Raw genomic sequence first — 17,020 nt, 5'->3', positions numbered from 1 at the left:
GGACTCTCAAATCTGCATACCCCCCTTTAACTCAAGCTGCTCTCACTGTTGTTTGGAGACTCTGCTTTATTATACAGATAGCAGAGAAAATGGAGGAGAACCAAGATCCATTGATAAAGCAAGAAGCCAGCTGACTGACTACCATGAGACATGCCACCTCTACCACATCTGCCACGGCCCAGGAGAAACTGCAAGGGAAGTGACTACATGAACACTGACCTTACTGCTAGCCTGACAACCAGCCCCAGGCTGATGGTGACAAACACAGTGATCTATCAAAACATAAATCCAGGGCTGGGGAGATGGCTTAGTGGTTAAGCACTTGCCTGTGAAGCCTAAGGACCCCGGTTTGAGGCTCAAATTCCCCAGGACCCATGTTAGCCAGAAGCACAAGGGGCACATGCGTGTGGAGTTCGTTTGCAGCAGAAAGGCCCTGGTGCGCCCATTCTCTCTCTCTCTCTCTGTCTGTCACTCTCAAATAAATAAATATGAACAAAAAAATTTAAAAATAAATAAATAAAAAATAAATAAATCCAGGACTGCAGAGATGGCTTAGCAGTTAAGGCATTTACCTGTGAGGCCAAAGGACCAAGGTTCAACTCCCCAGGACCCACATAAGACAGATGCACAAGGGGGCACATGCATCTGGGATTCATTTACAACAGCTGAAAGCCCTGGTGATGTGCCCATATTCTCTCTCCCTTCCTTCCCACCCCCTCTTTCTCTCTCAAATAAATAAATAATCAAAAATTTTAAAAATGTTTTTTATGGGCAGTCTCTCTCTATCTGCCTCTTTCTCTGTTTGTCGCTCTCAAATAAATAAATAAACATAAACAAAAAATTTTTTAAATTTAAAAAATGTTTCTTATATATATATTTTTATTTATTTGACAGAGAAACAGCAAGAGAGAATGGGCACGCCAGGGCCTTCGATAATTGCAAACAAACTTCAGATGCATGTGCCCCTTGTGCATCTGGCTAATGTGGGACCTGGGGAATCGAAACTGGGTCCTTTGGCTTTGCAAGCAAATGCCTTAACTGCTAAGCCATCTTTCCAGTCCTTAAAAAAATATCTTTTTTGTTTATTTTTGTTTATTTGAAAACGACAGAGAGAGAGAAGGCAGAGGGGAGAGAGAGAGAGAGAGAGAGAGTGAGAGAATGGGCATGCCAGGGCTTCCAGCCACTGCAAACGAACTCCAGACAGATGCTCCCCCTTGTGCATCTGGCTTACATGGGTCCTGGGGAATTGAGCCTCGAACCAGGGTCCTTAGGCTTCACAGGCAAGCACTTAACCACTAAGCCATCTCCACAGCCCTTAAAAAAATATTTTTAAAAAACTTAAGGGCTGGTTTAGCGGTTAAGCGCTTGCCTGTGAAGCCTAAGGACCCCGGTTCGAGGCTCGGTTCCCCAGGTCCCACGTTAGCCAGATGCACAAGGGGGCGCACGCGTCTGGAGTTCGTTTGCAGAGGCTGGAAGCCCTGGCGCGCCCATTCTCTCTCTCTCCCTCTGTCTTTCTCTCTGTGTCTGTTGCTCTCAAATAAATAAAAAATGAACAAAAAAAATAAAAAAAAAAAACAAAAAAAACTTAAATCCAGACGCTACGGAGAACTCAAAACTAAATTAAGACTGCCAACAGGGCTGCTATGGCTCAGGGAACATTGTGGAAGAGAGGGTGGAAAGAATGTAAGAGTCACAGAGTGGGTAGAAATATCCTAAGGCATGGTCCCCTGCTACTCCACAGGGACTGAGGCCTTCATGACCCCACAGTGAATATTGTAACCCTACTGAGAAGGGCCTCCAGGGTAACAGGAGCTGAGACAAGGGGATAAGAGAATAATCTGTTATAATTAATATAAAATAAAAATTAATATAAAAATACATGAATGACATGGTCAAAAACAAGCAATTTCTTTAAAAAAAAAGGGAAGAAGCTCAAGGATATGCTCAGCTACAGTGAGGCCAGCCTGGGCTACATGAGATTCTATCTTAAAAGAAAAGAAAAAAACCCAGATGTTTGGTTACTCTCAAGAAAGCAAACGTTCCAACACCAATGGACCCGAGCCCAAGCCTGGCCACTGCCAGCAGTCCCGCGCTGTGTGACAGGGCGCACGCTCTGCCCCAGCCGTCTTCATTTGTATGACTTCTCTGTTACTTGCCAACTCTGATCCAAAAGGGGCAAATGAAATAGAAATAGAACTTTCTTTCCTCCTCCCAAAACAGCCTCAACACTGTCTCAGCAAACAGATCTCTGATGGGCAACATGGCCCAGAAATCCCTTCAGCCTGCTCTGATGCCCTGAGGAGAATGTCCTCAGGGCTCTTCCTAGAACTGAGGAAGAAAGCTCGAGCTGTGGGGCCAAACTCACCGTCAAGGCATAAAGAGCTTCCCTCTCTTGAGGAGACTGGATCTTGTGGGCCAGTAGCCACGGCGCATGCGTTGGGCTAAAAGAAAGCAGAAAGCTCTGAATGAAGAATCTAAACAGCCTGGCAAAGTATGTTTGCTCAAGCTCCCTCTTCCAAGATGGTGTCCCAAGGCAGAGGTAGAATGCGCCTGGCCCAGACACAAGCCTGAGATGGACCATCAACACCCACCTTTGCTGCACCTGCAGCACCTAGGCTCCTCTTCTACTGGGCTACACAAATCCCCCCTGGCCTCCAGGCAGAACTGTAGATGGGGAGGCCCAGAGCTCTATGCAGGCAGATCAGAGCAACACAGACCCCATCTGTCCCTTGGCAACAGCTCAGTAAACACGAAAACAGGAATAATGAAAGGTTCTGGGCACTCTCCACAACAGCAGTATGTAGGTCAAACATCTGGATGCACAACTGTCTATCAGTTCCTAGCCAGGAGCTTTGGAAACAAACTCAATACAATCTTAGGTACAGTTACAGATGTGACCCAATGCTGGAACCTATGCTTAGTAAGCATGAAGCCCTGAATTCAGCCCCCAGCACTGCCAACAGAATGATAAAGCCTTGCTCTTTCCTGGCTCTTCACACATTTAAAAAAAAAAAAAAAAAAAAAAAGCTGCATTTAGCTAAGCATGCTGGCACACGCCTTTACTCCCAGCACTTGGGAGGCAGAGGTAAGAGGCTTGCTGTGAGTTCAAGGCCACCCTAAGACTACATAGTAATTTCCAGGTCAGCCTGGGCTATCTTAGAAAAAAAAAATTCCCAAATGCTGAACAGTCAGTTCCCAGAAGGTGACTTCAGAATGAAATGTGTGAATCTTACCCATTAGGATCAGTGTTCACTTGCTCACAGAAATTCTGGATAGCTGACCAATCCTGCTCCGACATGCTTGGGTCTGTGGCTTTGTCTGTTAAGGAAATCAACAATGAAATTAAAGAAAGCATAAAAAGCACCTCCCTCAAGCTGGACATGGTGGCACATGCCTTTAATCCCAGCACTCTGGAGGCAGAGGTAGGAAGATCGCTGAGAGTTGGAGGCCACTCTGAGACTACACAGTAAATTCCAGGCCAACCTGGACTAGACTGAGACTCTACCTCAGAAAACCAAAATTAAATAAATAAAAATTTAAAACCTCCCTCCCATAAACACAGGGCTGTGACATCATAGCTCTAGGGGTCAGATCAGTAGGCAAAAGGCCAAAAAGGGCAGGGACCATACATGTTAGCTCACTGTGGTCAATCAAGTACCATGTCCAGCACGTGCTGGATACATGAAAGATTAAATTAGTTTGCAAGGGATGACCCTGAAACTGGCTCTTTTCCAGTGCTGAGGTTGGTCTGTGCATACCTTCTTTATGCCTATAGCAGAGCCCCATGTGCTGGCCTGGCAATGTAGCAGGCATGAGTCAGCATCAGGAGGCTATCCAATTCCTTAGCTGTGGGACAGGGAGACAATCACCTGCCAAAGGAAGTCAGCCCTGGTGCTGGCCTTTCCTACAATAACCTTGATTCACATTGTCCATCCTGGCCTAGCCTGCCCAACCCCTCCAGAGAACATCATGCTCGTGCTGATCTTAACAGAGCAGCTTTTGCAAGCTGGGAGGTGACAGGTTAATTCTCAAGGTGGTACTTTGAAATAAATAAAATAATAAAATAAAATACATTTCTTTGTTCGTTTATGAGAGAGCAGCATGCATGTAGACCAAGGACTTCTGTGGTTGCAAACCAACTCCAGATGCATGCACCATTTTGTGCATCTGGCTTTATATGGGTACTGGGGAATTGAACCCGAACCAGCAAGCTTTGCAAGCAAACATTTTTAAATGCTGGGCCATCTCCCCAGCCCTGGAAAAACTTGAGAGGATGGAAGTGGACCTTTAGGCAAGAAGAAACTCCATATGCATGTGCCACCTTGTGCATCTGGCTTTATGTGGTACTGAGGGATCAAACCTGAGTCCTTTGGCTTTGCCGGAAAGCACCTTAACTGCTAAACCATCTCTCCAACCCAACAAATAAGTTTTTCAAAAGTTTGCTAGGAGCCAGGCGTGGTGGCACATGCCTTTAATCCCAGCACTCGGGAGGCAGAGGTAGGAGGATCACCATGAGTTCGAGGCCACCCTGAGACTACATAGAGAATTCCAGGTCAGCCTGAGCTAAAGTGAGACCCTACCTCAAAAAACAAAAAAAAAAAAAAAAAAAAAAAAAGAAGTTTGCTAGGCAGATGGGTGTGGTAGTACACACCTTTAATCCCAGCACTAGGGAGGAAGAGGTAGAAGGATCACCATGAGTTTGAGGCCAGCCTAGAGAGACACAGTGAGTTCCAGTCAGCTTGGGCTGGTGTGAGACACTGACTGTGGCATGGGGAGGGGGTATCTTGAGCTGAGAATGGTCCTTTAATCCTAGCACTCAGCAGGACACAAAAGGATTGAAGGTCAGCCTGGGCTAGAGTGAAACCCTACCTTGAAAACAAAAAATAATAAAATAAAATAGTTTATCTACTCTTCAAGACTCATCTGAATTTCTAATGCCTTGAGAGCCCCCAAAGCCCCGTCTGCCTCCAGCTCCAACTCTGCCCCCTCTGATCATTCAGGCCTCCATCCTCAAGCTAGAGTCAAGGGTTCCCTACTACAGTCACACTCATGTCATGTGGGAGTCATGTGGGAGTCAAAGAGCACGTGCAAGGACCATATTCTAAATGTAAAGAGAATGTGACAAGCCCAAAGTAATCAGACTGCTAACTACTGCTACCCGGCCCCAACACACAGGGCTCTCAAGTCCACTTGTCAAAGCCCTATCCACCAATCTGATCACAATTGAAGAAGAACCTTTCAGAAAGACTTCCCTGAGGCCTGAGAATGCAGCTCAGGGTTACAGAGCTCCCTTAGCCTATGTGAGGCCCACCTTTCGTACTGCAAAACTAAAATTAAAAAGAAAAAAAGGACTTCTTTGATTTCTCCACCTTCAGGCCCACAAGAGAAGCTGGCTATTCCTTCGGAAAACTATCTGGGGCTCGAATGTGGCTCAGTTGGTAGGGAGAACTTTATATAAGGAAATTCTGGGTAAAAAGAGGCCCTTCCTTCCACTTGGGGCTAGAGCTGCTTGCTGCCTTCCAGTGTGGATTGAAGACCAGCAAGGACTGAAGACCCTCATGGATTTAAGACCAGAGGTTCCTCAGGAAGCCTCCAGGCCTTCAGTGCTGGATCGGGACTGCTGAGGCATCTGGCCACGTGGACTAAGCAGCTACCAGGTTCCTTGATTCTCAGGTCTGCAACTGCTATTGGACTACCATAAACTAATCCAATATATTCATTCTAACAGTTCTGTTCCTCTAGAGAACCCTGACTAATACAGTTTCCTAGCAGACATGAAACCCTGGCTTCAATGCCCAGCACTGTCATCTGTGGTTATACAGCGAGTTTGAGGCCAGCCTGAGGTACATGAGACTCTGTCTCAAAAACAAAACAAAGGGGAGGCTGTGGACCCTGACTGGCAGCCACAGGTCCAGGTGCCATGGCTGCAGAGCGGACCCGGCCGCTGCGAGGCTCTGGCGGCCCGAGTGCACCTAGTCGGCATGAGCCGGGCGTGAGGTCCCAGGCCCCGGGGTGCTCGCTCAGATAAATAGTTCCATAAGCCTATGGAGAGAAAGGACTTTGAGACATGGCTTGATAACATTTCTGTTACATTTCTTCCTCTGATGGACTTGCACAGAAATGAAACTCTGGATCACCTGATTAGTCTGAGTGGGGCAATCCAGCTCAGACATCTCTCCCAATAACTTGGAGACTCTCCTCAAGCGGGACTTCCTCAAACTCCTTCCCTTGGAAATCAGTTTTTATTTGTTAAAGTGGCTCGATCCTCAGACTTTACTCACGTGCTGCCTCATCTCTAAGCAGTGGAATAAGGTGATAAGTGCCTGTACAGAGGTGTGGCAGACTGCGTGTAGAAATTTGGGCTGGCAGATAGATGATTCGGTTCATGATGCTTTGCACTGGAAGAAGGTTTATTTGATGGCTATTTTGAGGATGAATCAACTGGAGGACCATGAAGCCTTTGAGACCTCATCATTAATTGGACATAGTGCCAGAGTGTATGCACTTTACTACAAAGATGGACTTCCCTATACAACAGGGTCAGATGACTTGTCTGCAAAACTATGGGGTGTAAGCACAGGGCAGTGCATTTATGGTATCCAGACCCACACTTGTGCAGCGGTGAAGTTCGCTGAACAGAAGCTTGTGACAGGCTCCTTTGACAACACTGTGGCCTGCTGGGAATGGAGTACCGGAGCCAGGACCCAGCACTTTCGGGGCCACACTCGGGCAGTGTTTAGTGTGGACTACAATGATGAACTGGATATCTTGGTGAGTGGCTCTGCAGTCTTCACTGTGAAAGTATGGGCTTTATCTACTGGGACATGCCTGAACACACTCACTGGGCATACAGAGTGGGTCACCAAGGTGGTTTTGCAGAGGTGCAAAGTCAAATCTCTCCTGCATAGTCCTGGGGATTATATTCTCTTAAGTGCAGACAACTATGAAATCAAGATTTGGCCAATTGGGAGAGAAATCAATTGCAAGTGCTTGAAGACATTGTCTGTCTCTGAAGATAGAAGTATCTGCTTGCAGCCAAGACTTCATTTTGAGGGCAAATACATTGTCTGCAGTTCGGCCCTTGGTCTCTACCAGTGGGACTTTGCCAGTTATGATATTCTCAGGGTCATTAAGACACCTGAGGTAGCAAACTTGGCCTTGGTTGGCTATGGAGATGTCTTTGCCTTGCTGTTTGACAACCGCTACCTGTACATCATGGACTTGAGGCCAGAAAGCCTGATTATCTGCTGGCCTCTGCCGGAGTACAGGAAATCAAAGAGAGGCTCCAGCTTCCTGGCAGGCGAAGCGTCCTGGCTGAATGGACTGGACGGGCACAATGACACCGGCTCGGTTTTTGCCACCAGCATGCCTGACCACAGTATTCACCTGGTGTTGTGGAAGGAGCATGGCTGACACCATGAACCATTGCCACTGACTGACTTTGGATGCCAGGGCTGTGGGTTTTGGGTGCAACCTCTATGGCAGCCGACTGCATGAACCAAAGTTCTCACCTAATGGTATCATCACGCAGTGCACAATCATTTACTGATGTTATCCAGGGGCCAGGGTTTGGGTGGGGAGGGCTTGTTTTATTGACATACACCACAGCATGCTAATGGGGCATACCGTTGACTTCATTTGTACTTACATTGCTCAGTATAAGAGGATACATTTTAGGGTTTGTCATTCTTTTTCTTTTAATCTTTTATTTAATTTAATTTTTATTAACATTTTCCATGATTATTAAAAAAATGCCATGGTAATGCCCTCCCTCCCCCACATACACTTTCCCCTTTGACATTCCATTCTCCATCATATTACCTCCCCATCTCAATCATTGTACTTACATGTATACATTAGGGTTTGTCATTCTTGAGTAGAATACTGGTTTTAAGTAAAGAAAGCTAAATGATTCATTTTTTTAAAAAGGGCTGAAGAGATTGCTTGGCAGTTAAGGCATTTGCCTGCAAAGCCAAAGGAACCCGATTCAATTCCCCAGGACCCACATAAGCCAGAAGCACAGGCGGAGCATGCGTCTGGAGTTTGTTTGCAGTGGCTGGAGGCCCTGGTGTGCCCATTCTCTCTCTCCCTCCCTCCCTCCCTCTCTCTCTCTCTCTCTCTCTCTCTCTCAAATAAATAAATAAATAAATATTTTAAAAGTCAGCACTCAAGAAGCAGAGGAAGGAGGATTGCCATGAGTTCAAAGCCACCCTGAGTCTACATAGTAGATTTCAGGTAACCCTGGACTAGAGCGAGACCTTACCTTGATAAACCAAAAAAATTAAATTTAATTTAAATTTAAAAAGAGGAAAATCTTTTTTAAAAAAAAAAAAAACCTCTTTTTTGACAGGGTCTCACTTTCTACCCAGACAACTCTTGGGCTTCAACTTCTACCATGGCTGGGACTGCCAGGGCACAGTATTATGCCTGGCTGCAATGTTGGCATTTTAATCCCCTTCTAGTGGGGATATCTAGCTCTACCTTTATTAATCAGAGACATCAACTAACTCTCTGAGCTTCAGCTTCAAGTATAAAAATAAGGAATCTAGTACCTTCCTCATGGGGCTGCCATGTGATTTAAGCAGTGTGTAAAGGGCCAGCACAGGGTGAGTAATAAGTAAAGCACAGCTCATGGCATCATGTGAAGAGCCTGTCTTCTCTCTGTAGAAATACATACACTGGGCAGAATGTGGTGGTTTGATTCAGGAATCCCCCACAAACTTAAGTGTTCTGACTGGTAGAACCCCAGCTGATGACAATTTGGGAATTAAAGCTTCCTGGAGGTGGTGTATTGCTGGGAATGGGCTTATGAGTTGTTTGGTTTTTTTTAATTTTTTTCCCTTTTATTCATTTATTTTAAAGTCACAAAGAGGCAGAGAGAGAGAGAGAATGGGTGCACCAGGGTCTCCAGCCACTGCAAACAAACTCCAGACGTGTGCACCCCCTCGTGCATCTGGCTAAAGTGGGTCCTGGGGAACTGGGGTCCTAAGGCTTCACAGGCAAGCACTTAACCGCTAAGCCATCTCTCCAGCCCGGCTTATGGGTTTAATAGCCAGCTTCCCCTTGCCAGTGTAGCACACTCTCCTACTGTTACTGTTACTGTTGGCCAGGGGGTTATGTCCACCATCTGCTCATGCCATCATTGTCCCCTGCCATCATGGAGCTTTCCCTCAAGTCTGTATGCCAAAATAAACCCTTCCCCACCCCCACCCCCACACAAAAAAATAAGCACACAAGCCGTATTGTTGCTAAAGGGAATGAAATCTGCCAAGACAGAAGCTATGTTCCCTATGTGCTTCCCTACATACTGCCTTCCACTTGGGCATGAAGTACAGATGCTCCTTGATTTAGCATCATAAAGGTTATGTGCCAATAAGCCCTACAGTTAGATTTTCCAAGTCAAGCCACTGTGAGGGCCAAATAAGTTACTGAAAGCAGCAAGTCTACATACATCTGAATCAACTAAGCGATTCACCATTTAAACTTCAGGTTCAGCGCACAAGGTCAACAGCTCAAAGGAATTCAGATCTCCTGTATGATTGGACCTGATAATAAAGAAAAAGGCTGGCAGAGTCCAACCTTCGCCTGCCTGCTAGAAATCGGGAGTAAAAGACCCTCACAGACAAATACCTTCTTCAAAGAAAGGAAGAAATCTTTCTGAGGTCCTGTTGTGGTCCAAATCCCTAACTAGGAGATTTAAGAGATCTTTTTGTTTTTAAACAGTTTATTTGTTTATTTATTTATTTATTTACTTATTTGAGAAAACAAGAGAGAAAGAGAATGAGAGCACCAGGGCCTCCGGCCACTGCAAAAGAACTCCAGACATCTGCCCCGCCTTATGTACGTGTAGCTAACGTGGGTCCTGGGGAATCGAACTGAGGTCCTTTGGCTTTGTAGGCAAACACCTTAACAGCCCTTAAAAGCTCATGTTTAATTGCCATTTTAAAAAATATTTCATATATTTATTTGCAAGCAGAGACAGAGGGAAAGGGAAAGGTGGAGAATGGGTGTGCCAGAGTCTCCAGTTGCTGTTAACAAACTCCAGAGGCATGCACCACTTTGTGCATCTGGCTTTATGTGGATATTGGGGAATTGAACCCAGGTCATTAAGCTTTGTATGCAAACACCTTAATTGTAGAGCTCTCTCTCCAGCCCTTTTTTTTTTTTTTTTTTTTTTTTTGCTTTTTCAACATGCATCTTACCCACCTTAACCTAGAACTAGAATTCACTATGTAGTCTCAGGCTGCTTGAACTCATGGCAATCCAACCCTAGCCTCCCAAGAGCTGGCATGTGCCACCACACCCAACATTTTTTTTACTAGATTTTTGTTTCCTTTTGGTTTGTATGTATTTCAAATCCTAAGGATACTCCTGTCTCCACCTCCACCTCTGGGATTACAGGCATATGCCACTACATGCAATATTTTACATGGGTGCTAGGGATCTGAACTCAAGTCTTCATGCTTGCATAGCAAGTTCTATTACTCCCCGAGCTATCTCTCAAGTCCTATTTGCTATATCTTGTACAAAGACCCACTCAAGGCTTATTACAGTTTCAAAGAAAGAGTAATAGAGTAATAGCAATGGCAGCCATTTTGCTTTTTTCTCTAGCTGCCATTTAGGCTGGCCACATGCCAAAAACTGAGATTAACATCATCAATTTATCCCTTTACAGCTGAAGAAACTTGCCTGACCACAAAACAAGAATATGATAGAAACAATAATGTAGTTCCAGGGACTGGGGAGAGGCCTTAGAGGCTAAAGGCTGGCCTTTATTTATTTGCAAGGTCTGCTGACCCAGGTTCAATTCCCCAGTGCCCACAGAAGGCCACAAGCACAAAGTGGTGAATGCATCTGGAGTTCATTTCAGTGGCAGGAGGCTCTGAAGCACCCACACACTCTCCTTTTCCCTTTCTCTGTTGCAAATAAGAAAATACTTTTTTAAGGCTGGAGGGATGGTTTAGCAGTTAAGGAGCTTGCCTGCAAAGCCAAAGGACCCAAGTTTAATTCCCCAGGACCCATGTAAGCCAGATGGACAAGGTAGCACATGTGTTTGGAGTACATTTGCAGGGGCTGGAGGCCCTGCTACACCCATATTCATTCATATTCTCTCTCTCTCTCTCTATCTCCTACTTTCTCTCTCTCAAATTATAAAATAAATATTTTTTTAAATTACTTTTTAAACAACTCAGTTCCAAGGGGCTGGAAAGATAGATCAGTGGTTAAAAGCACATGCTTGCAAACCCTGACAGCCCAGGTTCAATTCCCCAGTACCCACATAAAGCCAGATGCACAAAGTGCTGCAAGCATCTGGAGTTCATTTATAGGGGCAGGAGACCCTAGCACACCCATATTCATTCTCTCTTTCTCAAATAATTCAGGGCTGGGGAGATGACTCAGGGGTTAAAGGTGCTTGCTTCTCACACCTGCCATCCCGGATTAAATTCCCCTATACCCATGTAAAGCCAGATGCACCAAGTGGCAAATGCATTCGGAGTTCCTTTGCAGTGGCAAGAGGCCTTAGGCACATCCATTCTCATCATTCTCATTCTCTCTTTCTCCCTCTCTCATGTTTTTTGTTTGTTTGGTTTTGAGGTTGGTTTTCTGTTTGCTTATTTTTGCTTTTTGTTTTTCAACGTAGTGTTTTGCTCTAGACCAAACTGACCTGGAATTCACTATGTAGTGTCAGGTTGGCCTCAAATTCATAGTGATCCTTCTATTTTTGCCTCCCAAGTGCTGGGATTAAAGGTGTGCACCATCATGTCTGGCTCCCCTCTCTTGTATAAATGAATGAACTATTAAAAAAAATTCAGGGGCTGGAGAGATGGCTTAGCAGTTAAGGCACTTCCCTGGAGAAGCAGAAGGACCCAGGTTTGATTCTCCAGGACCCACATTAGTCAGATACACATGGTAGCACATGCGTCTGGAGTTGTTCTGCAATGGCTAGAGGCCCTGGTGCGCCTATACTCTCTGCCCCCTTTTTCTGTATCTCTCTGCTTGCAAATAAATAAATATTTTTTAGGGACTGGAGAGATGTCTTAGCAGTTAAGTCATTTGCCTGTAAAGCCAAAGGATGCCAGTTCAACTCTCCAGGATCCATGTAAGCCAAATGTACAAGGGGGTGCATGCATCTGGAGTTCATTTGCAGTGGCTGGAGGCCCTGACATGCCCATTCCCTCCCTCCCTCCGTTCCTTCCTCCTTCCCTTCCTCCTTCCCCCTCCCCCCTGACTCTTTCTCTCTCTAATAAATAAGTAAATATATTTTAAAAAAATTCAGTTCCAGCCAGGTGTGGTGGCACACACCTTTAATCCCAGCACTCAGGAGGCAGAGGCAGGAGGATTGCCATGAGTTCAAGGCCACCCTGAGACTCTGTAGTGAATTCCAGGTCAACCTGGGCTACAGTGAGACCCTACCTCAAAAAACAAAACAAAACAAAAAAATCAGTTCCATTGAGACTCAGTGGTTAAAATTCTCAGTTCAAGGGCTGGAGAAATGGTTTAGCAGTTAAGCGCTTGCATGTAAAGCCTAAGAACCAGGTTCGAGGCTCAATTCCCCAGTACCCACTTAAGCCAGATGCACAGTGTGGCGCATGCATCTGGAGTTCGTTTGCAATGGCTGGAGGCTCTGATGTGCCCATTCTCTCTGCCTCTTTCTCTCTCTGTCTGTCACTCACAAATAAAAAAATAAAAATAAAAACAAACAACAAAAAAAGATCTATAAAAAAATTCTCAGTTCAAGGTCAGCCTGGATCCAACACACATTTGGTGAGATCTTTAGTTCCTTGACAAAGGCTTGGGCACAGCTCTCTTGGGAGGAGTTTGGCAGAGTCCCTGAAGACAGGAGAAAGCAAGCCTCTCTCACCTACACTGTTCCTGCACTAGAGTATCACTGGCAGGGACCCTGCCAAAGGAAGGAATGAGTGAGTCCTCTTCTACTCCATATCAGCTGGCTGGACACTCCTGCTGCCAGGAGGTAGCCACTTGAGTTCTGAAATGCCTGGGCCTCTGAACACATAATCCCAGCTTTCCCAAGCTATTTCGGAGGACTTGGGCAGCTACAGGGAAAATGACCCCCCAAAGACTGGCAGCTGGGTCTGGCCAAGCCAACAGCTGCTGCCCAGATCTGACACAAATCTAACCAAAGGAGAAGCTAGGGGGCCAAAAGAACATGGCCAGCAGACACTCAAAGAACCCTGTCTTCATTTGTGACTGTCACAAGTCCTCACTGCACTGAAAATGGCCATCCAAACTCCAAGGTGGTTTACTGAGTTAGCTGTTGGATGGAACAAAATGGAACCCCCCCCCAGAAAAAAATAACACTAGTGCCACACATTTGCCTTGCTAGCATGAGGACCTGGGTTTGGTATGCAGAAGAAAGAAAAATATCAGGCATAATGACATACGCCTGTCATCCCAGTACCCAACAGTGGAGACAGGCGGGTCTGTGGGGCTCATTAGCCAGCCACTTTAGCCTGTTTGGCTAGCTCTAGGCCAGTAAGACTTTGTTTCAAAAAACAAGGATGGAGGCCAGGCATGGTGGCACACACCTTTAATCCCAGCACTCGAGAGGCAGAGGCAGGAGGATTGCCATGAGTTTGAGGCCACCCTGAGACTACATAGTGAATTCCAGGTCAGCCTGGGCTAAAGTGAGACCCTACCTCGAAAAACCAAAAACACCAAAGATGCCCTAGGAATGACACCCAAGACTGTCCTGTGGCCTCTGCACACACATGAACATGCACAAACACACAAATATTCAAAAAAGTGCTGTGCTCCCATGATTCCCTGTAAGCCTGCTAGTGGTCAGAGGTATTAAGAGGACAGCTGAGACTCTGACTGCGACCTGAATGGCTCATCCTAGAGTGACTGGTTCAGAAGCCAAATTATCTCACTCTAGCTGCCAGCAACCTCACCAGGGTCATGAGTGGCATTTGCAGCAGTATGTGCTGGCAATGGCAGCCTGGAGGCTAGGAGCAGCAGTCACCTTGAGGATCCAAGTTCAACCCTCCAGCAGTGGGCACTCACTGCACAGAGTTCCTTCCCCAAGGCCCTACAGCCCACCAGTGATTCAGCTCATCTCACAGGAAACACGCCAGGACCAGTGGGAATATATGAAGGAATACAAACCAGAGGAGAATATAAATAGACTGCAATCCACAGCCCCAAGGGAAGGATAAAAGTGAGGCTGGAAGGAAGACAAGCTACACCACCTGGGAGTCGGTCCAGGCTGAAGGAAGAATGAATTTACTCTGCACTCATTTTTACTAGACTGCTATAGCCAGAATCCACATTCACAGCACAACGGGTCCCAGGCGCTTAAATACTGCACAAGGCTGCACAAGACCTAAGTCTCCACAGGGTGCTAACTGAATTTACAGTCTACTCACACAGTGGCAAATAAGGCTTTTCATTAACAACCTCATTAACAGTGATCAAATGCACCAGCTAGTCATGATGGCACACACTTGCAATCAATCCCAGATCTCAAGAAGCTGAGACAGGAAGATTGTGACAACTGGGCTAAATACTGAGAACCAGGCCCGCCAGAGCTACACAGCCAGACACTGCCTCTAAATGAGCACATACAGGAATAAAGAAGAGGCAAGCTGGGAGTGGTGGCGCATGCCTTTAATCCCAGCAATCAGGAGCTCAGGAGGCAGAGGTAGGAGGATGGATGTCAGGTTGAGATCACCCTGAGACCACATAGTAAATTCCAGGTCAGCCTGGGCCGGAGTGAGACCCTACCTCGAAAAACCAAAAGAAAGAGGAGGAGGAAGGGAAGTGGGGAAAGAAGGTGCAATGAGTGAGGTGTGCAAAGCTGCAGAACAGAATGCTTGGAGGGTAGCCTTTGTATTTTCAAAGCATGAATTTCCCTAACAACTTCCTGATGCTCTCTCCTCTCAAACCTAGGTGCAAAGTTCAGCTGGGTCTAATCTTACTCCCTTCAGTTCTAGGAAAGGCCACCCATTCTACTTCTGGTCTGGTGTGGGGGGGTTGACTGAGATGTCCCCCATAGTCACATGTGTTCTGAATGGTCTCCAGTTGATGGCAATTTGGGAGGTAGAGTCTTAACAAAGGAGGGCTTCAAATTATATATCCCAGCTTTCCCCGTGCCAGAGGTCAGCTCACTCTTACTGCTCTCTGCCAGCTGCTGAGGCAAGATGTGATGTCCAGCACTTTCCCTGCTATGATGAAACTTCCCCTTGAGACTATAAGCCAAAATAGACCCTTTCTTCCCATCAGCTGTTTTGGTCAGGTATTGGATCACAGTGACAAAAAGGTATCTACAACATTTGGTGATCTTCCTATTTCATCAGCTGGTCACCCTCATTCGAGGATCACATATTCCAAGCTGAATCAACAGGAAGAACAATAATTTTTACAATTCTGTGAGAAAAATGAATGCTTTCTACTGAGAGTAAAGCAGGGAGCAGAGGAGAACAGAGACAATTCATGAAATGAAATGAAATCCTGGTGACTTTAATCCTGGACTAAGCTGTCCTTTCTGTAAAACAGTTTTCATACTATACTAATAGCAAAGCACTATTTTAAGCATTTGATTAAAATGATTTAACCAGCAGGGCGTAGTGGCACATACCTTTAATCCCAACATTCCAGAGGCTGAGGTAGGAGGATCACCTTGAGTTCAAGGCCACTCTGAGACTACATAGTAAATTCCAAGTCAGCCTTGGCTAGAGCGAAACCCTATCTCAAAAAAACAAACCAAAAAAAATAATAATAATAATCTCTGATCCTCCCTACAATCCTAATGCTGGAGGTACAGGCAAGACCTACCAATGACCCCATCCCATAGTGGTTTTCTTCTCCATCCAGCCCAGACTGAAAGTGAACCCCCTCTTCAACTACACTCCTGTCCTGGCCATACCCAACACCTCCCAACCTTGTCCATTCATGATACCACCACTGCGCTGCCCATGACACATCTGCTTTAAACTAACCCTCACTTTTTTTCCTGTTCCCGCTTCTAGAAGGAAAACAGGACAACAACCAACACTCAACCACAAACACTGCAATGCATGTTTCTGATGGCCAATCAACACCCAGTCATAACTGGGAAGAGGGAGTGGGTCGTAGAAGGGGATCAGCAGCCAGGAGGCTCTACCAACTCCACCCCTCTCAGCCCCAGGAATCTGCTAACATCTGGAAATACTGTGGGTAGTCAGGCCTGGCAAAGGCAGATGTATGATTGGCATCTAGTAGGCAGAGGCAAGGGATGCACTAAACACCTGTAATGCAGAGGCCAGCCCACCACAACACAGAATTATCAGGCCCAGGATGTCAAATGCACAGAGGTAAAACCCCATCTGGTGTGCAGCTTCTCTAGCAGTCACTCCTGCACTTCCTTACCTTCCTCAAGTCCCCTCTTGGCCAGAAGTGAAGCCTTGCATGCAGAAAGGACCAACTAGTTTGCATGTAGGTCTTCATTTCCTTCCCCAGACATTCAACAAAAACTGCCCTTCCTCTCTAGGAGGTCAAGTCACCATTTTCTACTCTAGCTCTAACCTGTTCCAGCACCTTCAAGACCCTTTCTCAGCAGTAACCAAACACAGATCTGCTGGGCTTGACAGTGCACGCCTTTAATCCCAGCCTGGCTAGAGCAAAACCTTACCTAAAAAAAAAAAATAGCCATGTGTGGTGGAGCACGCCTTTAATCCCAGCACTGAGTTCAAGGCCACCCTGAGACGACATAGTGAATTCCAAGTCAGCCTGGGCTAGAGCAAGACCCTACCTCAAAAAACCAAAAAATAAACCAACAACAAACACATATGCACAAATCTGTAATACAAAAGTTCTCCAAAGGAATATCAATATAAAAGAGGGGCTCGGGAGTTTACTTCTAAATTCCCATTTGCTGCCCCCTCTCTTCCCTTTCACAGGCAAGCAAAATAAAAAGGTCATTTACATGACTGGAGAGATGGCTCCTCATTAATTGAGGTGCTTGTCTACCATCCTGGGTTTGATTCCCTGGTACCTATGTAAAACCAGATGTAGAATGCTG

The 17,020-nt window shown here is 45.9% G+C and overlaps 1 protein-coding gene and 1 pseudogene across 1 annotated transcript in view; one reads left to right on the top strand and one right to left on the bottom strand.

The window, feature by feature from the left end:
• Positions 1-17,020, bottom strand: part of Gga2 (golgi associated, gamma adaptin ear containing, ARF binding protein 2) — a 57,665-nt gene that overhangs the window by 38,437 nt on the left and 2,208 nt on the right. The window contains exons 2-3 of the mRNA XM_045131213.1: positions 3,234-3,318; positions 2,366-2,441 (exon numbers count right to left, since the gene is read on the bottom strand). Coding sequence (XP_044987148.1) covers positions 2,366-2,441; positions 3,234-3,318 — 161 coding nt within the window. The remainder of the gene's footprint in view (positions 1-2,365; positions 2,442-3,233; positions 3,319-17,020) is intronic.
• LOC101616377 lies at positions 6,045-7,413 on the top strand (annotated as a pseudogene).

The sequence above is a fragment of the Jaculus jaculus genome, chromosome 12 (genome assembly GCF_020740685.1).
Source record: "Jaculus jaculus isolate mJacJac1 chromosome 12, mJacJac1.mat.Y.cur, whole genome shotgun sequence".
NCBI lineage: Eukaryota > Metazoa > Chordata > Mammalia > Rodentia > Dipodidae > Jaculus > Jaculus jaculus.
The sequence above is the reverse complement of the archived record's forward strand: the minus strand, read 5'-3'. Positions and strand labels throughout refer to the sequence as shown.